This window comes from Ambystoma mexicanum, chromosome 1p (genome assembly GCF_040938575.1).
Source record: "Ambystoma mexicanum isolate Mex_15411 chromosome 1p, UKY_AmexF1_1, whole genome shotgun sequence".
NCBI lineage: Eukaryota > Metazoa > Chordata > Amphibia > Caudata > Ambystomatidae > Ambystoma > Ambystoma mexicanum.
In genome coordinates this window covers 1,006,274,864-1,006,300,003 of record NC_090921.1, presented here as the reverse complement: position 1 = coordinate 1,006,300,003, position 25,140 = coordinate 1,006,274,864, and the positions used below count along the sequence as shown (strand labels likewise).

At 42.6% G+C, this 25,140-nt stretch overlaps 1 protein-coding gene and 1 long non-coding RNA gene across 6 annotated transcripts in view; both read left to right on the top strand.

Moving 5' to 3' along the window:
• The window catches only part of FCSK (fucose kinase), a 1,510,689-nt gene that overhangs the window by 839,635 nt on the left and 645,914 nt on the right, over positions 1-25,140 (top strand). For all 5 annotated transcript variants that reach the window (XM_069654984.1, XM_069654992.1, XM_069654977.1 and 2 more), the window contains one exon: positions 7,967-8,137. In XM_069654984.1, coding sequence (XP_069511085.1) covers positions 7,967-8,137 — 171 coding nt within the window. The remainder of the gene's footprint in view (positions 1-7,966; positions 8,138-25,140) is intronic.
• Positions 17,310-21,878, top strand: LOC138583073 (uncharacterized). Its single transcript, XR_011305147.1, has 3 exons — positions 17,310-17,441; positions 17,544-17,830; positions 18,227-21,878. It is a non-coding gene; the product is annotated as an uncharacterized lncRNA (long non-coding RNA).

The following is a 25,140-nucleotide window of genomic DNA, read 5'->3' as shown; positions in this document are numbered from 1 at the left end:
ATCTCTTCAAATAACCTCCAAAGATCTAATATTTCCCTCCTATTTTGCAGCTGCTTTCCTTTGTATTTTAGATAAATGCATGTGGCCACTGTATCCAGGACACTTTTATCAAATGACCCTCCCTCGGGCCAAATCTGAGGTAACCCCTCCCCCTTTAGCTCGGTCACCCATTGGTCGTGATATTTATTAATCCGCTCCACGTACCCCGGGAGATTCTTACAAATATGTGATAAGGGTGTTTCAGCCCCCATCTCTATGCCCTCCTAGTGCTGATGTGCCTAGTGTGTTTGCAACTACAATGTAAATGTCGTATCAATATTATTCTTTATATTTTACTTCACATTCAATGTTGAGTCCCTTTGGGCTCTCCCCCTCCCTATCTGCACAATACAAAACTGGCCGTGCACAATGTCTATTATGTTCCTTTTGAGGGGCACATACAAGAGCAACCCATCCTTTGGTTTGACAATGTCAGACTGGAAATCAAAAAGGTACTCACTCTCTCCACTATATTGGCGTTGTCTGAAGAGAGAAAAAAAAAACTTTTATCCGACCACACTTATCATGACCATTTAACTATTATGCACTTATAATCGTTCACACATTCACAACGTCAAAATCTCTTCTAGCACATACGAGGTGCACACACCTCTTGGCACCATTCACCATTCAAGCTGCCCTCCCTTTCCTCCCTAGCCGGCTGTCCCTAGTCGCCTTATTTGAATATCTAGATGCGCATATATATATAGAGATTAACCTGTTTTCCCCGCTTTCTAATAGGACTTTGTTTCTCTTACTGTCTCCCCAAGTCTGTGCTAATCACAGTTCTTTTATTCTCCCCCCTACCCTTAAGAAAAAGGAAGAAAGTAATAGCGGTCACTAATGTACTCTCAGTGTCCCCTTTTGCTGAACACTTTTATTTTATACTCCACGTCTTCATATATTCCCAGTACTAGTCAAGATAGCACTATGCGGCGCCGCCTTCCACCCCCTTTCGGAGCTAGGTTCCCGTCACTTTTATCTCTTATTCACCTCTTAATCCTAATGGCCACATGCAAAGAAAAAGCAAGGAAATTTTAAGATGATCTTTAGTAGATCTGCGTACCCCCTCTTCGTTTCCTGTTCTACACTTCACTCCCCGCTCCCCTTAAGATCGCTCGCACTCAGTACTCACGTGCCCGTCTTGAACCGATACTCTCCGAAACTGGGTCCGTCCGGGCAGTGTCGCCGTCAGCTCAACAGTCAGCCCCGGCTCCGGCGAGCGGTACTCAAAGGGGATTTTTCAACCGGGATCCCGTACCCCCTCTCTATTGAGTGCGCACTTCTTAGTGTACCGGTCTCCGTTGGCGGGCAGCCTCCCGGAGCCGGCTCACCGTGCGTATCCCTTTTCGACCAGAGATTCTCGTGCCAAACGGGGACGGTTATAAGGAGTTTAGGAAGAAATAAAAATCACGCTATCGGGGTCACCACTGAAAGCAAGCGTCCCCAAACAGCACGATCCTCCCCGCAATGAGAGACAATGAAGGACTTTCCCAAAATGGGAATAAGGCCAAGACAGAGTGCGGGTGAGCGTAAATGGGAGTTTATCAATCAGAATTGGGCATGCAAAGAACTCTGCAAACTCCGAGAGCGCTCTGCCTGACAATAGCAAAGACAGGCGTATATATTTACAAAAAACGTCATCAAAACCTACATACTATAGGGGGCACAAGTTCATTGGGATTGGGTGGCGACGACTAACTATAGGTGCTGCTGCGGTGTGGTTGGTCTTGGCTGGAGGACGTCACTGGTCACCCTCGTGGGTTGGGCTGGGCCTGGCAGGTCGGCTTGAGTTCATCCGGGCGGTGTTGGTGTGCCGAGGCGGCCTGTGGCAGAGATGAATGCCTTTTCTGACTTACTTGCCCTCTGCCATGCACACTGCAGTCATTCAGTCATTTACAGTTCTATTCTTTTTAGTAAATCTTTCAATAGGTTAATGCAACACAGGGGGAATGCACCTTGTGAGGGGTCTGGAGATAATATATCGAGGCCTGGTTACTCGTGATCAGTTGACCGGGACCGTAGGTCGAGGGGCTAAGCTTCGGGGACTGGGGCGGGTGGTACAGGTCTTCCTGTCTTGTTAGAAGTGGTTATGGATGTTCCGCTGTGTGTTGTCAAAGTGTTGAGTGTCCTGATTGCACAGGGCCATAAGTCTGAGACAGTCCGGTGGGTTGTGGGGTTTACGAGGGGGTGCTTGAGTTTAAACTAAGGTTTACTGCTGTGCTGTAAATAATGCAGGTGGCTGGCCGCGGCCTTGGGTGCTGTAGTGGGGCTACACGTCTTTGAAGCGGCTCCAGTCGGGTCGGGGGAGGCGTGATAACGCAGAGCGGGGCTCTGTTCTCATGTCTTGGCAGCCTTCTGAGGGAGGGGGATACATCGAGACCTTGTACGCTTTCACAAAGGTATCTCCCTCGTGTGTTGCTGAATATAAGTAAAGACATCGCAAACATTTGAATACTTTCTCTAATACTTATTTAAAATCACTTCAAAACATGCATTTAACCTTTGCTGGGTGCGTTTCGATTATACCCAGTTCGAGCATCATATTTGTACATTATACTCTAGCAGCTACAGTGTTTCAGTTACATGCATATACATTCGCAGTAAATGAGGTAGTGGTTAGATCAGTGGAGTACATAGAAAACGACCCGCCACCGTTCGTGACGGTGGTGGCATATGAGGGGCTCAGACATTCACACATGATACGTGCACTCTCGCGCATTCTTTACATGAGTTCATAGTATAGTTGCATCCGCTTTCTCGTGTACTCTAGCAGCATTAGCTTTAGTTATGGCGCGAAACCACGTGAGGTAGGCTGCCCAGTGATACACGCAACGAACAGATCCCTGGAGCGTTCCTTTATCATTGGCATCCACCTGCAATGGTGCGAGCTCGCCATAGCTTATATCATGGGAGCATACTCTCTCATTCTAATACCTTCTACAGGCGTTTGTATTTAGTGGAAGAAAGAAATAATGCAAGGGGTCTTGACATTAATACATAAAGACTGTCTGCCATCTGATGACCATATTACTGTTCTTTTCATTTCCCAGGCCTGCTGGCCGGGTCATGCTAGGAGCGATGATACACTGCGGGAGGTGAACTGATACAATGTTAGTGTATTACGCTAGCTCATGTCCGTCTTGTTCGTGGGAACGTGCTCGCAGCGGATCTGCCAGGGTGCTGCGGCAACAGGGATGTTCTCCAAGGGTGGGGGCCGCGCTACAGTGCGCTGAGCTTACACCATCTTTACTGGGCAAAGAATGGTTTTTGGGCCCAGCTAAATTTGTGTTGTAATCAATACATATGGGCATTCGATACGTGTGGGCGATGTCTCCAGTGGGTGAGCCCTCCACCACCTGGGCCCGGGTGGCATGAGGGAACGCCCAGTGGGCCATAGCCCTCACCTGGGGAAGAAACGCAGGCGAGAGGGGTCTCCTGGACCAGCCCTCCCCTACACCTGATAATTGCACTGATCAAGGTTATGCGATTTTTAAGGGATCACAACGGTTTCACTTGTCTTAGAACTTTCAGCTGGTATTGAGAGGTGCCTACAACTCCATCGACATGAGAATCAGTGCTAAGCGAGGCTTTCATATATATCCCCAGGGTTTTTACTTTCTCTGTGACTTTGATGTGGTTCTGATTAGGGCTGTACCGAACTTCGGCTTCGAGTAAGTATTTGGCCAAATTCCAGCTGAAAAAAAGCTATTCGGCTCCGGCCGAATAGTTTCTTGCTATTCGGCTCCTGCCGAATACTTTGACATTCTCATTTCAATACAATACAACATGAACTCAGAAAGGCAAATATAGACTTCAGTTTTCAAAACTGAATAGAATTAGACCAGACAAATTGCTATCACACAGCTGAAAAATATCTTATATTGTAATCTGCTCTTTAGGGCATGTTTTGTTACAGATTCTTAGACAAAAAAGGTCCTCATCCTTTATACTTAGCTTGCAACAATACAGGAACATCTTTTCTTTTGGCGAATGTTTATATGCAATGTGCACTTTTTTTTCAGTTGGAAAAAACAAACTGAAAGAAATGTGCATAGATACTTTCAGTTCCTGTCATGTCACTTCCCATTGCGTACATCATAGACACCCTTTTCAGTTTTTAAGGACTTGTGTCCTGAGTTTAACATTATCTGATATTTTATCAGGAATGATAAATTGCATATGTTTGTGTATAGGCGAGAAGGAGTGGCTAGGATAAGTGAAAAGTGAGCAGCATTTGTTTGGGTGGGGTGAATAGTTGTGAGATGGAGTTCACGCATTTCAGATTTCCTCTTGACTTGTGCCCTGCATGAGCCGACATGAACCATTTTATACATTTCTATGTGAGCTGCAAAGAAGTTTCGAAACTCAACCACATTGACTTTGCAAATGGATAGAGAATGCAATGCATCTGATTCACAAAGGCAGTCCTTTTGCATTTGTGAAACCTCCTACTTTAACTGGCAATTAATATGCAACAATCGTCTGTACCATTTGGTCTGTTCATTTTGGTTAAATGTGCTTTATTTCTGGCTTTTATACTTTAAATAAAGATGATACATTAATTACAATGAAGAGAAATAAAAGTATAGAATGCATTGAAAATGGTGCCTTGTTGTTTTTTTAATAAGTGTGTTTTTTGAAGTTTGGAACATGATTTATTAAATAAAGCAACTATTCGGCTTCATATTTGGCTTCGGCCGAATAGCTGACAAACTATTCAGTCGAATACTAAATATGCTATTCGGTACAGCCCCAGTTCTGATTGATGTTCATGTGAGAGTATTCGATGCTTAACTTGTTTCTTGCCTGCATAGAGTCAAAGATCAATAGTTCTGTTTTAGCGGGATTTAGATACATCCAATTCGGAGACATCCAGTTCTTCACAAGGCCATGGATGTAGTCGACCCGGGCTGAATCGATTGTGTAGTTTCCACTCAACTCCATAAGAAGCTGAGTGTCATCAGCGTACTTGGTGAAGCATATGTCCAAAGATTTCAGGAGGTCACAGAGTGGTCTGATATATAGATTAAACAAGGTAGGGGGCAGGCAACCCTGTGGGACATGCAGAAAATGGATTCAGTATTGGAGAAGATGTTGCCCAAGCACACCTGTGACTTCCTGTTACTCAAGAAAGAGCTGATCCAGTTGGTAGCTTCTTCTGAGCACTCACCCAGGGTGGACACAGAGTTCAGCAAATGTTGGTGGTCTAGCAGATCAAAAGTTGCGGAGAGATCCAAAAGAATTAATAAACCAGTCTCACTTTTATCAGTGATGTTGAGCATATCAGTTTGAAGATCCGTCAAGGCACAGTTCCATGTTGAGCACGAAAACCAGATTGTTTTGGATGAAAGACATTGGAGGTTTCAAAGTGTCTTTGCAGTTGCGCTGTTGCCACTCTATAATTTTTTCAGCAGAAAAAGCGTGTTTGTGATAGGGAATAAATTACTGAGATCCTTTGGGCTCAGGCTGGATCTTTAGGTAGAGGAGAGACAACTACGTGTTTAATAATGTCAGGGACATTCCCGTAGGAGAAGGAAGAGTTTACAAAGCATACTAAGAATGGAATAAAGATGTCATGGTGTCTCAAAATAAATTTGGGTGGAACGATCTCACCAGGACAGGATGTGGGCTGCATAGATTTAAGAATTGATTGCATTTCATCTCTGGCTACACAAGAGAAAGAAAAGGGTGTTTGGGGGCCAGTTTAGTGCGGGGAAACCTTAATGGAGTGAATCCCCTCTTTAGGCCGTGAGGTGGAAATCTTAGTACGTGCAATGGTGGCTTTAACAGCAAAGGCTTGTTGTACCTTATCACAGCCCCCTTTAGAAGGCTCAAAGCATTGGACCAGTATTTTTGGTTTCTCAAGATTTCTATAGACCGCAAAACGTTTGTGGACTAGACTTTGTTGTTAATGAAGGTTCTTTTGGCATGGTAGATTTGCTTTTGATATGATTTAGATAGGGATTTCCAGGTTTCCTTCTTCTCACAGGTTTGATTTTTCACCCAGACCCATTTTGCTTGTCTTTTTTCAGCCTTGAATTATTTTAAGGCGGGAGAGAACCAAGAGTGCCTGCAGGTTCTCTCTAAAGGGGGGCCACTTTATTTCAGCTAACTGTTTAATTTAGAATCATAGATGTGACTAAAGAGTCAGGGTGGTCGGAGTTGCGGGTGAGGACCATAATCTCTATCAGACATAGATCTAGTTCCCCCAGGTTGATCCCTTTTAAGTTTCCTACTGTTAACTCTTTTAGCAGAGAGTGGAATTTTAGTGGTATATTTGGCAAGTAGATACAGCACTCCACAAAGGAATGGTCAGACCGGGGACACGCGCTGGTGTTGATGATTTCCAGGTTGTATTAACGATTTCTTAATTGTTAATTGTTAGCGTGGATCACATTTCTTTTTCTTTTATCCCTCTTTATTGGTATCAGTCAAACTGTTGCCTCTTAGTATCCTTGTTGTCACCCCTACGATTCTAGGGTATCATGCCCTGTCTTTCATGGTGCCCTGATGGAATTCTTTGCCATAAAATTATAATAGAAGTCCTTGTCAGGCCCTCCTGCCACGTTCAGCAGACCGCATGTTCACTTACTGATACAAATAAAGAAGGAAAAAAGAAAAAGAATGTTGATCCACGCTAACGATTAAGAAATCGTTAATACAACCTAGAAACAACCCGTGAACAGTAAGGGTTATACTATTGATATAGCTAGGTGTAAAGAGGTCAGCATTTAAGGCCTTGTGTTCACAAGGAAATACCTTGTTTTGAGAGAACAACTTGCTGTAAATTGAGCAATAGTTTCTGGCAAAATTCTGCCTGATAAGGACTTTGTTCCAAACCCATGTCGGCAATTGTTAATTTGGCATTTGGTAATGTGTGATTATATTTTAAAAAAAAATCATTTTCTACCTTGTCTAGAAGGAACCTTTGTTAAGTTGTGAATAACAGAACAATTTAATGTTCTTATTGTTACAATTAAAAATGGTACATACTTAAGTTTTGGGTGAGCACAATTATTAGGCCTATTACTTCTGTATCAGCCTCACCTCGACCACCGCCTCCTTCTCTAAAGGTTGGAGACTCCACTAGTCAGTGATGGCCCGTGTAAAAAAATCTGATGGCTACTGCGAGAGCGTCAATTCACATTTAAAGCCTGTTAGGTTTTATATCAAGTATTGTGTTTTCTGCTAGATTTGGGAAACAAAGAGAACCAGCTGTCATTGAGCAGAGATCTGCATTTCATTAGGATGGGAAGGAGGCAGTGGGTCAGTTGCCAGGAGCAGACCAGGCTATGCTGGGAGATTTTTGCAATGAAACAATTGAGATCAGATAAGTTGTGCCACTTTTGTTTGTTGTATCAATTCATTAGGTTGTTTGAATCTTCTGATGCACACTTAAGGCTCTTAGTTTTCGGATAGGCTTGGTTTCCAATGTAGTATATGAAGTTCCCTTTGCAGGCTCTTATATTGACTTGGTTGAAATAAACCTCAAAAAATAAGACTTAAAATATGAACATTACTTTTGAGTATTTTCCTATGTTCATATACCAAAAAATATAAAAATTCTCCCTCGACACGTGTTTCCCCACTTCACTTATAAGTATCAGCGGTTCCTCAGGAGGGTTATAGTCATTGTTCTGACTTATTTCTGTTTGTGGTTGTGTGACTCTACTTAGGTCTTTTCTTGATAGTTTGACTGTGCAAATGAATGCCTTATTGGCAGTAATCCTCAGTGTTCAAGTTTGTTAGTCCCTGTAAATGTAAGGTGGATTTCTCCCTCTATGGCGTTCGCAGCATGATAACTCTATGCTGGGAGATTTGCAGGCTGAGAATGAAGAATTGGCAAATGTCAAATGCCGGGTGGGTGTTGCTATCTTCCAAAGTGTGGAAAGTGGTCTGATTCATGTCCTTTCTTTTCTTGAAGGGTCCCATTGAGGTAGGCTCCAGCTGCCTTCTCACAGGTCTCGATGTGACATCGTCTCTCTTGCTCCATGGCTGCCCGCTACATGATGTCATCATTCAAGGACACATCATCAGGCTAAGGAATGAGTCTTTGACAGTCTTCACCCTCCTAGGGGTGCAGGATGACATACAGGTGAGGTTTATTCTCTGTGCAGTGCAAGGTGAAACCCAGTGTCTTGTTAAGTTGGTCCGGCTACCTCGGGCCCAGCCGGGGAAAGTCAAACCCGACCATGACAGCTCTCCAGTGCTGTACAGTATATATGTTGTAAAGCCAGAGTGCCCCACGTCCTGACAAACTTGGCCAACAGCAGTGAAGGATTGTTGGTGCCGAAGATAGATAAACATTTTGCCATCGCTCTCCTCAAAAAAACCTTCTCTATCTCTCAACCCACTCAAGTAACGTTTTGCCTGCAGTTTCAAATAGGTGTAAAACGGTGTGAGATATCCTTATGGGATAACTGGTAATGTGGGGAGTACCCCCTCCCACCGCTAATCAACGGCACCACACAAATAGACCTTAATATTCTATCTAGCCCTTTCTGTAATCCATCTAGAACTAGTGAATCCCTCACCCTTTTGCATTGTTAAGCCAAGAACCAGGCCAGTCTACAGAAAGAATATTTATATTTATTACAGAATAACATTAATATGTGTACACCATTACAGATCACCCCACCTCACTCTGTGGCCCAAAGGTATTTATTTCCTGACAGTCCATTTTTCTACAAATGGTGAACACTAATTGGTTCAGAATAACTCAGATCACAAACTCCTTATCCCCACAACATGCACAGTTTAAACATTTTGCCTGGTGTTCCCTTTTAATAACATGTAGCACCTTGAATCTTGACAAGATCCGAACTTGCCAGTAATGCTTCTCTTTATATAAAGTTTAATTTAAATTTAAATAAATTGCAACACTTTACTTTGCAAAAACAATTTCAAACATGCAGCGATCTATGTGGTTATCTCCATGCACGCTTAGCAAGGCATTACAGTATTGTTTGACTGCATCACTTGTAACATATATTTTGACTGGCGCTGCGCCTTAGCAAATCTAGCTCTTATTGCACAACAAACTTTTCAGAACGGACACTTTTCCAGGGACGTCATTTCATCAAAATGCCTCGGGTAGCGGAAGTGACATCACACAACCCTTGACACCCTTCCCCCCGATGTGACATCACGGGAAGTGGTGGCAAACGACCTTCTGATTTTGCAGATGCGTCTAGCACTCGTGTTTCCAGGCGCTCTCATTTCAGCCAAATATAAGAACCGAGGCACAGAGGGAGGCAGGATTTGTCCATGATCACACATTTGGGGAGTGTAATTTTCGAGATTCGACGTTATGTCTATATGTAAAACATACATAATGCAGTATTTGTAACAGGGTAACCAAAATCTCTAATGAAGGCTACAGCTAGTGTATGAAACAACTATAGATCTATGGAGACAGAAGTACACATTATCTGTGGAGTTGCTGTGTTAAACAAGCCGAAAAAGCACTGACTTGGGGAGGCCCTGCACTGTTGTTTACTCAGGAGAAAAATGCAGCACGATTGAGGATCGAAAATTAGCTCATTGACCAGAATTTAGTATCAACAAAATTCCCTGGTTATAAATGTATCCATGAGTCAGCTACCAGTACGATAGAAGAAACCTATTAAACTGGTCTGCTTGCACACAGGGGAGTGCCTGTGATAACGTTATCTTTGCTGGGAAAGGTTCTTCCAATATACCCAAGACCCCCATATTTTGGATTATCTAAGCTTAATACTGGGTGCCAGACGACTTACAAAAAACACCACCATTTAATGTAATATCTTTGCTGCACATATACATCCATGGCACCACACAGTTATTTTAAATTGAAAACACCTACGAGTTGCTTCTCACCCAGGGGCCTTACTGGCAGACCTCAAGGCGTGCACTGCATACTACCCCTTTGTCAGACCCAGTGGTGTCCAATGGCATAGCAGAAAATGTGGTGGCTCTCCTGCAAGCCACGCTGTCCCCCCCAGGGTACCAAATATGAGGTCAAACTTCAGCCGGGCACTTGAGACCTACAACCAAGGTCTCATCTAACTGTATTTTCGTCTTCATGTTTTGATGTACCGAACCATTTGGCATGTTCCACTGAATATCAAGCTGTCTGTTGACATCACTAGTGGATCATGTTATTGTAAATACTTTAATACTTTCGCTAAAAGATAAAAGAACATTAATTTATGATTTAAAAAAGCTGAAAACCTTTACATATGAGTAAGAGATATGTGTTCATTATCAGCAAGTATGGTGTTTCCAGTAATGGCTGCCTCAGTTGTATGGGCACCCAAAAGGGTTTGAAAAACCAGTTTGGACTTAAACTATTGTTGCATTACATTAATTCATAGAAGGTAGGACAACCCCCTAGTCACAGACCCCCCTGGGGTATGCCACACCCTGGGCCAGTCCGGACCACCACATGTGCGCAATGTCCATGATGATTATGCCACTGCAGGGGCATGCACTACTGCACATGAAAGAAGTAAATATGTTTATTAATCAAAGCTTAAATGTTTAACATAACATAGGAAGAAGGATGGAGGTACATGGTCCACAAATATACCAGCCACCAGTGTTGGCTGGTGAGTTATTTATTTGGAGGGTGTAAATATTTGCCGCAAGTATGTGATTGCGACCAAGCGTAACGAGGTAACCCAAACTAACAAAAATGGGTCCCAGGGAACAGGGCGATTCTTCTCCCTCCCCTGAGAACATTTTTTGCATAATGGGTTAAAATGGAGCATTACAAAGCACACTTATTGTACTCATGTCAATTTCTGCACTGGAAAAGTCCTCCATGCAAAACATTTTATGTTATACCTAAACCTAACAATATATATATATTTCTGGGTTCATCTCATCATGCCACATTTGACAAACTATGTGCCTTTTCGGCACGAAGTTGCACATCCAAATGGCAATTTTTCGCAATTTACTCAAAAATATAACAGTTATCAATCTGAACTTTTCTATGCTGATATGCTACCACCTCTCTGACGTCTGGCTTTGGACATTCTCTGGGGAGCTACAAACATATTCTAGATTGTAGCTTGAGTTCCCAAGGCCACATTTTCATGGATGGAGTGGCAACAGAACAGCCTTGGGATAAGCTTTAGAATTATAGTTTACTTATTTTTCTGTCGCGTACGGATTTCAAGAAAATTGACAAAATATGCTTTTCCATGTAAATCTATAACAACATAACTACATACATATGATTCAGACCATCAAACAGCACACTGAGTTTCATTTTTTGCTCAAGGTTTCGTTTCCCCTCTGAACATGGCATCAACTCCATTGTTGACATTTGCCTGGTGTAAATTCATCAGCCTTTCTTCTCCCAATGCTAATGGGTAAGCTGTTGCTTATCTTAGATAGCAGTCCCTCATACATTCCTTCTTGGTCACTTCCTGAGTGTTCTGAATAGACACTGGGCCCATCTCAGAAAATAGAAACTTAAAGTCATGTCTCTAGAAACAGATATTTATGTTTGTTAAGGTTACATTAACTTGTGCACATGGAGACATCTGTTTATTTTTTTTATATAATTGTGTCTTTCCACCACTGTTCATTTTCCCATCATGATGTGGTCACATTTCTCTGGCAAGGGAAACTTTGACTCCATGTATTAATTTCAAGCTGCAAAATGCACACATTTCCATAATCACAGTTTCCATGTTTGCAAATGCCATGCTTTCCATGTAGAGTAAGCCTCAGTTGTTAAGCTTTGACATTTTCACACAAGTCCCACTTAGTACTGTATTTCTCCTTCTTTAAAGACAGCATTGTGATTTATTTATTTAGTTATTACATTTATAAAGCGCACCAAAAGGCCCAGAGGCGTAGGGGCGCGAACACAAAATCAATTAACAAAAACAAACAACCAAAGAACATTAAAACAATGAATCATGAAATCAACATTGCAGGGCAGGAATTAACTAGAGAAAATACAATCAATACATGCAAATAAGATAGATAGAATTGGCAGAGGCCAACCGACCATGAGAAGAGAAAAAGAAAAGGCCCTAAACAGAAGAGCTCACAATCAACTTCAACTCAGATGGCACATTTATCAGATTGTTCCTGTGTGATAGATACAAGGAAAGATTGCTTCTACCGCATCTAACTAGTATACAGTCTCTATTTTCTGATCAACACCATTTGTCAATTTTAATTCTTCGAATGAACCTAAAGTTGGTAGTTCTTCTAATTCCAGGGCTAGTCCTCACTCTCAACCAGGCCACAGCGATTCTTTTGATTCAAACCATACTGGTTTTTCAACATCTCAGATAATAACATTTCTCTGATCGAAAACAAAGTCTTTCAGAGATTTATCCTGGATAAAAGGCAGCTGGGGTTTGGTTATTTTCAGGGTCAATTTAGATGTCTAGTTTAGCTTTGCTATTCCTAGTCTGTGTTCCCAACATTATGGTGCAACTTGAGACCTCAGCCACATCATGAGACCCGGCCGGATGTGATTGAGTATATCCTTCTAGTGGAACGGTAGAGGGTGAATGTTCTTCTGCCCCTCTTTTGCCAAGTGCTCTAAACCAGCCACATCTAATATATTCATCTCGGTCTGACATTTTCTGTCTTCTGTCCCATTCCGATGCTTAATGACACCCACTAACTGGGGTTCGGAGTTAGATGTACAGACCACTTTATCACAGTCCATCTGTAAGGTTTGGGAGCTTTTCTCCTCCTTCCTCAAATCTGAGCACACAATAGTTTGACTAGATCCATCTATCTTGACAGGCATCACACATCGTGCGGGTTTATCCAAAAGGTCGAGCCAAATGCCAAAGTCGTGGAAGTTTCTACATTTCTGAAAGTCAGCAATTAACCTATTCTTAAATAACTGCCACGTTGGTTCAATGTTGTCAGGATCCACAATATGCCCCTCCAGCAAGTCATCACTGGTTTTTACATACCAGCCACCAGAGTGTCTTCTTCTTTCCCCTCTCTATCCTTATCGAACTGTAAGGGCGAAACGAGACATAATCGCGATATTGCCCGATGATCAGGGTTATCACGATGCATAGGACTGGGTCCGTCCTGTCTGAGGTTCTGAGCTCCATGCGTAGATTGGCCCTTTTTCGCTAGTTCCAAATCAGTATTGGAAGGAATGTATGGTTTATTCTCATGGAGTCACCTTCTTCTACAGACACAGCCAGAACCTCACCTAGTCTGTCCCCCTAAGAAGTATTACTTATGCCCCTCCCAAAACCAGCCATCTCTTGCAGACGTGGTTACCCAAATGCTCAGCACTGGTCTGGAGGCACAACTAGCCGCCATCCACTGAGATCATAACAGACCTCCCGCGTGAGATTCTAGAACATAGGTGCGATCCACAAGTAGAGTTTTGGGCAGAATAGAAATGGTGGGGGAATATAGATACGGACACTGTGCCCTAAGTTATTACCAGCTACCAAGCCCGTGTGGCAGTTGGTCCAACCAGCAGCACAGAGCCACAATCACGGCGAGTACGGGGAAAAATGGCACCAAAACCCTGTTTCTATGCCATCCCGCACACTCGCTTGAAGCGTGAAGCTTGAGACTCTGTCCTCACCTCGCCCAGGCCTCTCCGTAGTGCCACTCGCTAAATGTTCTTGTCGTGCACTGCGTCAGCTCCCAGGGGTAAGCCGATTTGAAATGTTTCAAATGCAAGCGAAACACTGCCTTTTTATCTGTCAGCTCACCGTATGTTTTTCCAGATTCAGCACTTTTTAGGCCCAAATGCAGTTTTCTTTTTCTTAGGCAGAATATATCCCACGACGGCCTTGAATACAGTTGGAGAGTGGTTCTTCTGGCCTAAAGCGGATTGTGAATACAATACAGTTACAGTCTTTAAAGCCTAACCACCAATGATGTATCCAGGATTTATCGCTTGGGCTAGCCTGAAGCTTATACATGTGAGGCAAGGACAGAGGGTCTCACAAATAAAGAAGATGCATTTCTTTTATAGGGGAATGCCCTGCAGATGAGGCCACATTTTGAAATGTTATAGGCTATTTTATACTTTTAACTAGTTAAGACACAATTGAACACAATTATTGTACTAGATTGCGAAGTGATTGATGTGAGCCCTGAGTTTTACTACTGTCATTTCAAGAAAAAAAAAATGCTGAGAAATGCGCCTTTTGAGGTCCTTGTTTTACAAGTGTCTACAGCTTGCTCTTGTGTGGCAAAAGATTCAAAGTGCTAAAAGAATGAAGTGATAGATTTCATTAAAATAACCACCTCTAAGAAAATGGAGAAATTGATCAAGGATGTGAAAAATTTCTCTAAGGAGAAGGCATATCCGTATTTACATGCGGATTACCAAGGCCCATCGAATTGGCGAGATCCAGATAATATCTTAGGAACACCGATCCGAAAAAAGGTCACTTTTTCAGACACTTCTTCCGATGAAGGTGATGGTTACCAAAGAGGGAGGAGAGGAAATCTACAAAGGCAAAGAAACAGAGGGTTCCAAAGAGGAGGTAGAAGAGGGAGACAAAACATGTTTTTTCAATACCCCCCTTATTTCTATCCACAAGGATTTGTCCCCCCAGGGCCCTTGCAACCGTATCCATCGCAAGAACTCCCTTTTCCTCCACCTCAAACAGACCCACCGCCTTTAGGAAATATGTTCGAAACAAGAAGGCGAGCATACAGAAGGTAAATTCCCCTTCAGCTGTGTATAACCTGTCTGACAAAACTTTGACTACCAAAGAAATATCCATATTAGAAAAAGGATTTTCCTTCATTCCAATGAAGGACCCTAGTAAAATGGATATTGAAACAGAGTTGAGGAGTTTCTTTCGCAAAATTAGGCTCAAAGATTTCTTTGATGATTCCCCTCCTGAATCTATTGAAAAGAGGGCCAATACGCCTTTTAAACCCCCTTCTACTTTTACTCCTTCCCTTAGCATGATTTCTAAAGAAACAGCCACATTTGAAAAAGCAGTACTTCGAGACTTTAATGCTCTCTATGATAACAGAGAGAAAAAGAGACGAGATACCAAATGCTTTAATTTCACCAAAGAGGATTGGGTATGTCTAAAAAATTTACAATCGGACAGATCAATTGTTATCAAGAAAGCTGACAAAGGAGGTGGAGTTGTAGTATGGGACGCTGTCAAATATGACTGTGAGGTCATGAGACAATTGAACAATCGAGAGGTCTATGTCAAACTGCAGGGAGACCCCTCGCAGAGTATATTGAAAGAAATAGAAGGTTTGGCCAAGGATGGTTTAGAAAAGGAAATCATCACTCAGAAGGAATTTAATTTCCTGGTCCCTAAGAACACCAGGACTCCCTTGATTTATATGCTGCCCAAAATTCATAAGAGCATGATTTCACCACCTGGGAGACCTATTGTTTCCCTAAGTGGGTCTATTCTTGAGCCTGTGGGACAATATCTGGACCACTTTTTGAAACCTCTGGCGAAAAAAACTCCCACTTATCTATCTGACTCTACTGATGTCATTAGAATTGTGGAGGCTTTTCCTTTTGACAGCGACCACGACATGCTTATCACTCTAGACGTTGAGTCATTATACTCTAACATTCCCCAGGGGGACTCATTGGGGATTATGAATAGGTTTTTACAAACTAGGACCGATATCATCTCTGTCCCTAGCGAGTTCCTAATTGAACTATTGGAAATTGCCCTTACGAGAAACTTCTTTAGATTCAAGAATGGGTACTACATGCAGATTAAGGGGACGGCTATGGGAGCATCCTTTGCACCCAACTATGCCACCCTCTATATGTGGGATTTCGAGGAATCCAACATTTTGATAGATGCTAATCCGTTTAGACCAGCTCTCAAACTGTATAAAAGGTACATTGATGACATACTTATCATCTGGGACAGCACCAAAGGGGACTTTAGTGCGTTCTTCCTTTGGATGAATAATCTAAATCCGAATCTGAAGTTTACTATGCAAACGAGTAATAAGGAGATCGCATTTTTAGACCTCCTTATTAAAGTGGATAAAAATGTACTTGCAGTAGACCTTTATAGAAAAGATTCCGATAGAAACACTATACTACATTACGAAAGTTTTCATGCTCAGTCTTTGAAGTCAAATATACCTTATGGTCAGTTTCTGAGGGCGAGGAGAAATTGCACTAAAACAGAAGATTTTAATAAGCAAGCTTCCGTCATCGAGGAAAGACTGATAGAGAGAGGATACCCCAAAAGATTACTTACACAGTCAAAAAAACGTGCAAGGTACCAGCATAGAGAGGTGCTTTTACAAAGGGACATAAAAGAAAGGAAGATGGGGGGAGACCAACTTGTATGTGCTCTTACGCTCAGCACTCAACACAATCAAATCAAGAAGATAATATCCAATCATTGGCATCTACTTCAGCTCAACATGCCGAAAATGGCCAAACCCATTTATGCATTGAAAAGAGGCAGAAACATTAAGAACTGGGTTTCCAAAGCCGACAGAAATATGGCGCAAGATAGTCAACCCACCATCACCAGCCCTTGGGGTATGCTGCCCATTAAGGGACACTACCCCTGTGGCAACTGTTCGAGTTGTGCCACCACTTCGGCCATTGCCTCGATTGAGATTTATGACAGAATCTGGGATCTGAGGCACCACACCACCTGCCTCAGCACCAATGTAATATATGTTATTATATGCCCTTGTAAAAAGGTTTACATCGGGAAGACATCCAGAGCTGTCAAATTACGCATAAGTGAGCATAAATCTAAGATCAGAACGGGCCAGCAGAATGCTCCACTAACGATGCATTTTTTGGAACAGAAACATAGGCCAGAAGATTTGAAATGGTGGGCAGTCGAGAAAGTGTCTGGCACTGATGCGGCCAACACGGCTGCACGCTTAGCGCAAAAAGAACAATGGTGGATATACCAGACCAATAGTCTAGAGAGGGGCCTGAATCAACGAGAAGAATGGAACTGAGGTCCTCTTTCCACTTCTCCCCACTATCAAATGTGTCTATGTTATGTAAGACACTATCGCGTTTTTAGTCCTTTTTTTGTGACCATGTCTTGTAGGACAGTATGTCGTTTTTTGGTCCTTCGTTTGTATTTATGTCCTTATTTTTGAAATAAAAGAGGGACCATGACGAATATTGTTCCGTCCTTCCGCTCCTCAGAGGTACACGGTACTAAACGGCGAATTACTACTGCGGCAAATAAGGTAAGCAGGTTTGAAGTAGGCGTTTGTTTACCACTCGGTTTATTGGGTCTGCTGTTGACGGGATCCGTCTACTTATTAATTTACAGATTCATCCATCAGCGTACACGCCCGTCAGCGAAGAGGTGTGTCATTATCCATTTTGTGACCGTGAGCGTTTAAACTATGCTGCGGGATAGAAGGGAGATAAGTGCTATTCCATTTTGGACAGCGTCACTATAACAAAGGTAAAGGCTTTTTGTATTAAAGAGAGGGCGTTTTGGCCCGCAATAGTATACATGCCTTATGTGCATTTCGTTAGTTCTAAGAGGATTCAATTTGTTTCTTAGGCGGTTTCCTTGAAAACTTTGAGAAGAGCCATCTTGCTTCCATTCTGTTGGCGCAAGAAGTGTTTCTGACCTGTGCTGTGAACGGATCAGTTTAGGTATAGAACGTGAGCTGCCAACTAAGAGATTAACGTGGGTATTCTCAAATTTGTGTGACACTAATAAATTTGATTTATTGTTTCCTGTGTTTTTGTCACAGGTTTCGTTTTTCGTGAAAAACCAAACTTACTAGACTTATACTAAAAGCCACTGGGATACAAGTCACTAGGCGAACCTAATGGGGTTCGCAGGTATGTTTTCTCACTTGTATTTGTACTCTGAAGCAGTTCACAGTTGGGACGGCAGGGGTATACTCAGCATACTCAGCATTTAAAGGGATATGTGTCTCTAAGTATGAATACGGGAGTAGCTTAGTTTCCCTTTTTGAACCCTGGAGCCCTGAACGAAATTGGGGCGACTGCATATGGGGATATGAAAATAGCTGATTTAGTCGGCTTTACTTAAACTGGCTGTATTGTACTGACCAGTTTTGATGGGATCATGGGTAAGGGAATACCCACTTGGACTTAGAGATAATTTTTGTTCTAGTGTTCTATGCTTGATCCAATTCATGAGAGAGAGTTACTGATAGAAGGTTGACAGCAGTATTTTAACTATGTCTTAATTGTATGTTTGTTTATTTTTAGAATGTTGCTACTGTTCATCCAATCCTGATGAAGACACACACAACTTGTCGAAGTCGAAACTATTAAATAAATGGGAAGCTTTTTTGTAAAGAAGATTGATATTGTTAGGCACCAATAGTCTTAGGCACCAATAGTCTTTTTAGATAAATCTTAATAAAATGAATATACCGATTTAAGTTCTTATTTGTCTGTCCACCTTCGTCAGTCTCTCTTGTTCTCCTGATACCATTCTTGTTCATAATGCTAAAAGAATGCAAAACATGGTGTTCAGGTACATCAAACAGATCTTACTTTGAAACTGCTTAGATTAGTTCCTTAAAGGGGCTTTAGTTTTTAATTTGCCTTTTTCTCCTGGAAGATTACATTTCTTAGTGGGGTTTGTTTGGGCTTTGGCACTAGGTGTACCCATTGCGTTGCAAACCACTAAAACATTAACTCTTGGAAGATGTGCAACAGACAATTGGGTGAATTCAATACATAACAGTGAGTACCAGTAGCTTCACAACTTTTAAGGTTACCAGATGACAACACCTGGGACACCATGGCCCAGTGGTAGGCTTTACTTTCTCCACTAATTGCATTTTCAGACTTGAACCACTTTAACTGCATGAAAAAGACTTGAGTAAAACTACAGAAAATACAAAGCCCAGTATTTTGTACCCAGTGAGATGGACTCATTTGTGAACTTTACAACAGTTTAAATAATACATGGCAATATTATTCACCTAAATGGATTTCGTTTTATTCACTGTGTAAACATGAAAGAAAGTCAGACCTGCCAGCATTTCAGTATATGCACGTTTTCTCTTTTGCTGTGAAACAATAAAATGGATGCAAAGTAACTGCTGAATATGAAACTGTAAAGCCTGCTAAAGGTAGCAATGAAGAAAACCACAATCCAATTTCGCAACCAACATCAGTGCTTCATGCACACTCCCCTTTCTTAAAAATATGTTGAAGCAGAGCTCTCAAATTGTCATGGTGTTTGTTTTGCATGCTATTTTGCATTCCTGAGCATATTAACATATTATGTATTGTGACAGGGTCACTGGCTTGATTCTGTTAGGGAAGGGCAAGGACACCTCCCAACCTGGGGAAGTAGCCTACCAGGGAGTATACTAGAGTCCATTCTACCCCAGAGGCGGTGTGAGGGAGTTGGGCGGATCCTAGCCCCTGATCCCCCTGAGTGTGCCATGTTTGCTCATATGGGTACCACTGTCAATCAAATCAAACCTACCAGCCTCCTTTCCGGCCCTTGTTTTCTTTTTCGATTTCCAGGACTGGGTGATCGGGAATCCAACACAGCAGTAACCAAACCAACCAGACAGAGGAAAAGAGATGCTGACGAAGATGCTCCCATTCACAGAAACATCTAACTTAGCAGCACAAAATGTTACCACCCTAACACATAAGGAAAGCTAGACGACCGGCAAATGCCAACCTGACCGGACTGCTGAGGCTGCATTAACATCAGCAAATGAAAAGGGGGTTGGGCCTAACAGGGTTTTTTAACCTATGTACCGTGATGGCCCTGGGAAAAAACTTAGAACTAAATAGGCCCAAGGGATCAGGTGAAACAGGGAACCAATGGCCAGCGGGAGAAATCACATAAATGGGTGATCAGGGGTATAAAAAGCATGCAGTTAGAAGACAGAGTTAAAGGTGTCCAGGTGAGGTCAGGAGATGTGGTGGTGGACCAAGAGATCATGAGGAAGGCAGATGGTGGAGTGTAGCGGTATGGTATCTGTGGAGCTATTGGATACGCCTTCAGGTGAGGTATTGGTTGGGAGAGGGAGTGGTACCGATGTGAACAGTTGAAGCTGTGGTGGGAGAGTGTCTTTTGGAGTAAGGGGAAGTAGAGAGAGGGTGTGGGGAGATGGGCAAGAGTGAGGGCAAGAGTGAATAGCTGGTAGAAGGTGAGATTGGTAGAGAATGAGAGTGGGAGTGGGAGTGAAAGGGAGAGAGGAAGTGTGAGTAAAAGAGAGAGTGGATAGATACAGAGTGGTAGGTTGGTGAAGGGAGAGAATAGTTGAAGGAGGGTGAGTGTAGCAAGAGAGAAGTGGGAGAAGACCAGAGGGACAGAGGAGGAAGGAAATAGGGAAGGCTAGTAGTAAGGCTGAGAATATAGAGAAAGAAGAGGACAGAGAAAGAGAGACAGAAGGGAAGTAGGAGAGAAGGCAGTGACAAAAGAGAGAGAGAGAGAGAGAGAGAGGGAAAACTAGAAAGACCAGATGTTAGGAAGCGCGAGAGAATGGGAGGCGAGCAGAGGAGAGACATTAGGACGACAAGAGCAGGTACAGGAGTGAGAGCAAGAGATTGTGAGGGGACAGGTATTCTCTTGAAGATCATTACTCACATCGTGGGGCGTTAGGAGATTAGAGAACCATTAGATAGTCCTGGAATGAGAAAAGTAGATAAGGCTGTGGCCTTTAGGCCAAACCCTTAGGGATAGGCTAGGTTAGACAGTAGGGGTTATCAATCATTAGCTGCAATCCAGGCTTGGGGAATAGGAGGAAACGTACCAAAATGTCACACCTAACACTGCGACCAGGGCATTACTGCGCCTTGGCGCCATACTAAAATGCCAAACCTCCACTACACCGACTAATGGGAGCGGAGGATCCAAGGGTGTCCCCCACCCCCATTGGTCAGAGTAGTGGGGGTCAGTGGTTGCGGGGGTCCCCCGCTTCCATTAGGTGGTAGTGGGGAACAATAAAGAAAAACAAGTTTACAAAAAAAGACCCTGCAATGCCACTTCAGACCCACATTAGTGGGAGAGAACCGATGCTGCAGGGATGTAGGAGAGATGGTAGCACACACAGAAGTGTGCCACCGAAAAGGTAAGTGGGTAGGGGGAGGCAGATAGGGGGATGCAGGGCACAGTGATCTATGTCATCACTGCGCGGAAACGGCGGTATGGTATGAGGCGGGCAACAGGGGAGAAGAGGAGGAAACAGAAACCCTGATGGCCTGGAGACACCTAGTAGCCACACTGTATGGGTCCACCCAGGCTTGTCCAAGTGAACAGGACTCCTCCGGGGATACACAGGAGGGTGAACCTCTAGAAGAAACTAGGGCGGAGAGCGAGAGAGAGTAAGCTTGAGTTAAGGGGGAGGGTAAAGGGAGAACAGTGGCCACTTTATGGTAATGTGTTTGATGCTTGATAGCTATGATATGCACTGTTGGGTTTGTTTTTGTTGATTGTGTTGTAAGACATAATAAAAATTGTTTAAAAAAAAAAGAAAAAAATCTATGTGATCACTGCGCCCTGCCATAATGGGAGTCAGAAATTTGAAAGTCGACATTATGGGTGGCGCAGTGATCACATAGATAGGAGACCTGGAATAGGGTGGAGGGCACCCATGGGTGGTGAAGGGACGGGATAGGAATCTCCCTTAGGCTGCTTACCCTGCATTGCAAAAGTTGAAAAATAAATAAAAACCCTTGAACTGCTTTTCCATAATTGGTGGAATAATTCAAGCCATCCATGACAATATGCAGTGAAATGCGTACCAAAAATTGAAACTGAAAGCCAGTATTGTTTTATTGTATCACACCTGACATGACGCAACTTGGGAATTATGACATCTACCATGTATGGCTGTAAAACATTTGGACTTGCACACAATAAAAAGAGCATGTGTCACAGTCACCTGCTTGTAATCCTTTTGTTACCCATGCAAGTACCTTGGTACTAAGCATAATGTGGATACCATTTGCAAGTCAGCAATTAAAGCTGTTGAAAACCCTTTCAGCGCTGCATAGGCAAAGCCTAGGCTTGGGCCTGATTTGGGAATGATACGTTAATCTTTGGATTTATTTATTTATTTATTTATTTATTTATTTATTTAAAATATAAACTATATATATAAGTATAACACACATACAAAGTTACATTTGATAAAGATCACAAGATAATGCGTTTTTGATCAGATATATTGATCATAATGATCCCATTTACATTCACAGAATCATTCAAACTAGTAACTATGCTTTATAGTTGATGGAACAACTTAACTTCAGGATGAATGCTTCATAACATGTTTGTGATGACTAATTAAATACCGGGTGGCTTGGACATGGATAGTCTCGCCTGCTGTTCCAGCCACCTGATTGGCTAATGGCCCTTCCCCAGGTGGGAATGCTCTTTGAACTTTCTTAAGGTTATAATAGGGACTAGTTAACTTAATCTAACATGAGCCAACCAGGGACAATAACCAAACTTCTAAAATAATCTCATCGTTATTAATGTGTAAATGCCGTAATTTTGTAAATGCCGACTGTAGGAAAAACGGAGGTGGGGAAAAAACTTTCGGACTTGAATAATAAATACTTTTTTTCTATCAAATAAATATAATAGAATCATAATATTTAATTAAGTACATGTACACAGCTATTTATAAATCTTGAACATGTATGTTAACACAGACCAATCCTTAAAATCAACCTGAAGGTTAATGGAGCGCATGGAATTTCTCACATGAAGTTTAAAGGTGCCTAGAATCTTCTGATTCAGGATTTGTGATTTCCGGCACAGGTTTTGCATCACACACTACTACCATGACCTTGAAAATAATGCTTTGTCCAACACTGCGTCCAGACCTGCTACATATATACCCAGTTTCATTAAAAAAGAAAAGGGACACAATCCATTGGATTTGCTTTTAGAAGTTAAAATCAAAGCTGGAAGAGAGTTACGCGCCTAATTTTATGTTTCCGTGAGATTATCTCAGCCTACCAGGTTACTACATCGAGCCTGAACTCTTGCAATTTTAATGAAAAAGTTGGCTTACAAGAAACATGGGGCATTTCAGGGTAATCTTTCTTCATACTCTGCACGCCAAATGTTATTATTTTTTTTTAAACATGTGTTCATTGGTTTTACATAACAAAATTTTAACAGATTAATCAACTATCCCCCCCCCCCTTTCACACCCCCCCCAGCGGGCCTTAATGACCAGTTTTCCGGGGACTTATTCAAGCATTGAAGATGTCCGATACTTTAACGTTCTGGGGACACCACTGTTCCATGAAATCCGACTGTAGGTAGTCCAGGACCCCTTCCCATTCCTTTGTGAACTTGTCCCTCGTGCCTTGAAGTGTGTGGGTGATCTTTTCCATAGTTATTTGGGCCCACACCTTTTGAAGCCATGTGAAGGTAGGTGGGGTGTCCTTGTTTTTCCAATTCTGGGCGATGGTTGCCCATGCTGCTATGAGAAGCCCCATGAATCCTCTTCACTGCGTTTTATTGATTCTTTTTGCTGTTTGGTCTCTCAATCCGCACAGCCAAACTCCTTCTCCTAGTTCCCTCACTTCTGGAAACATCTTTCCCATCTCTCCTTTAATTTTTTCCCAAAATGGTTTTATCCCTATACACTCCCACCATATATGCCTCCACGTTCCTACTTCTTCACAACCTCTCCAGCACTTGTTTGGAGTGTTGGGAAACATGGCGTGTAGTCTCTCTGGGGTGAAGTGCCATTGAGTCACTATTTTGGTCCACATTTCTCTGGTCTGTGCGGAGCGTGTCATTTTGGGGATTAATTTCCATAAGTCTTCCCATTGGGCTTTCGACGGTTCTTCCCCCTGTGTTTTGCCCCACTTGATCATGTATGACCATTTGATTTCCTCGTCTTGTGTGTTTATGAATGAGTACAGCGTCGACACCCATTTCTTTGACCCAGTGTTGGAGATGACATAGTTTTCAAATAGGGTAAGGTTCCTTGTAGCCGCTTTAGTAATTTCCGGTGTTCTCAGCCAGTGTTTGAGTTGTTCATATTTGTATTTATCTTGATTGGAGCTTGATGTTGCTAAAAGGCATGAGTCAAGTGACCTGATTTGATTGTCAACGAACATTTCCCCTATCTTTGTTATTCCCGCATCTTCCCATTTTTCATATGCCCCTTGTTCCATGCCTGGTGGGAATTGGGGATTTTGGCAAATAGGTGTAAAGGGGCCCAACGCCGTGGACATTTTGCCTTTCCGTATTTTAGTGTCCCATGCTTCTAATGTGGTTTTCATTGGTTCGCTTATCCCTAGATTAGGGTGTCTGTTGTTTTTGCTTCCAAAGTAATTCCACTAAGGGGGTCCTTGCTACTGCCCTGTCTTGTTGTGCCCATATCGGTTGTGGGTTTTCCCCCATCCATTCCCTCAGTACCTTTAATTGCGCAGCTTGGTAATACTTCTTAAAATGGGGAAGTGCCATCCCCCCTTCCCTGATTGGTGCTGTGAGGGTGACCCTAGCTATTCTCGGGGTCTTTCCTTTCCATATAAAGGCGGAGGTAGCCTTGGAGAGCGATTTGAAGAAGGTGTGTGGGACGCCCACCGGGAGAGCCTGAAAGAAGTATAATATCTTTGGGAGAGTGGTCATCTTGACCGATTGTATCCTGCCCCACCATGATATATGTAGGGGGTTCCATCTTTCTAGATCCCTGTGTATATCTGCCAGGAGTTGCGGGTAATTTTCCCCATATATGTGGTCTATCTTTTGTGTTATTCTGATTCCCATGTATTTTATGCTTTTCCCGCACACTTTTAGATCTAATAGGTTAGCTGCCCTTACTATCTTCTCCTCGTCTCCTGCCAGGATCAGAATTTCCGACTTTTTCCTGTTAATTTTCAGTCCTGAAATACTCCCAAATGCTTCTAATTCCTTCACCACTGCCTGTAAAGTAGCCTGCGGATCTTCCATGGCTATCAGCATGTCATCTGCATATGCTATTTTTTTATGCTGTGTTCCTGCCATTGCTATCCCTTTAATGTGTGCGGTCTCCCTTATTTTTTATTAAGAATGGTTCCAGGAATAGAGCATACAACAGTGGGGATAGTGGGCAGCCCTGTTTCCTGCCCCTACATATTAGAATCCTATCTGTAACCTCTCCATTGATAGCTACCCTACTGGATGGAGAGTTGTA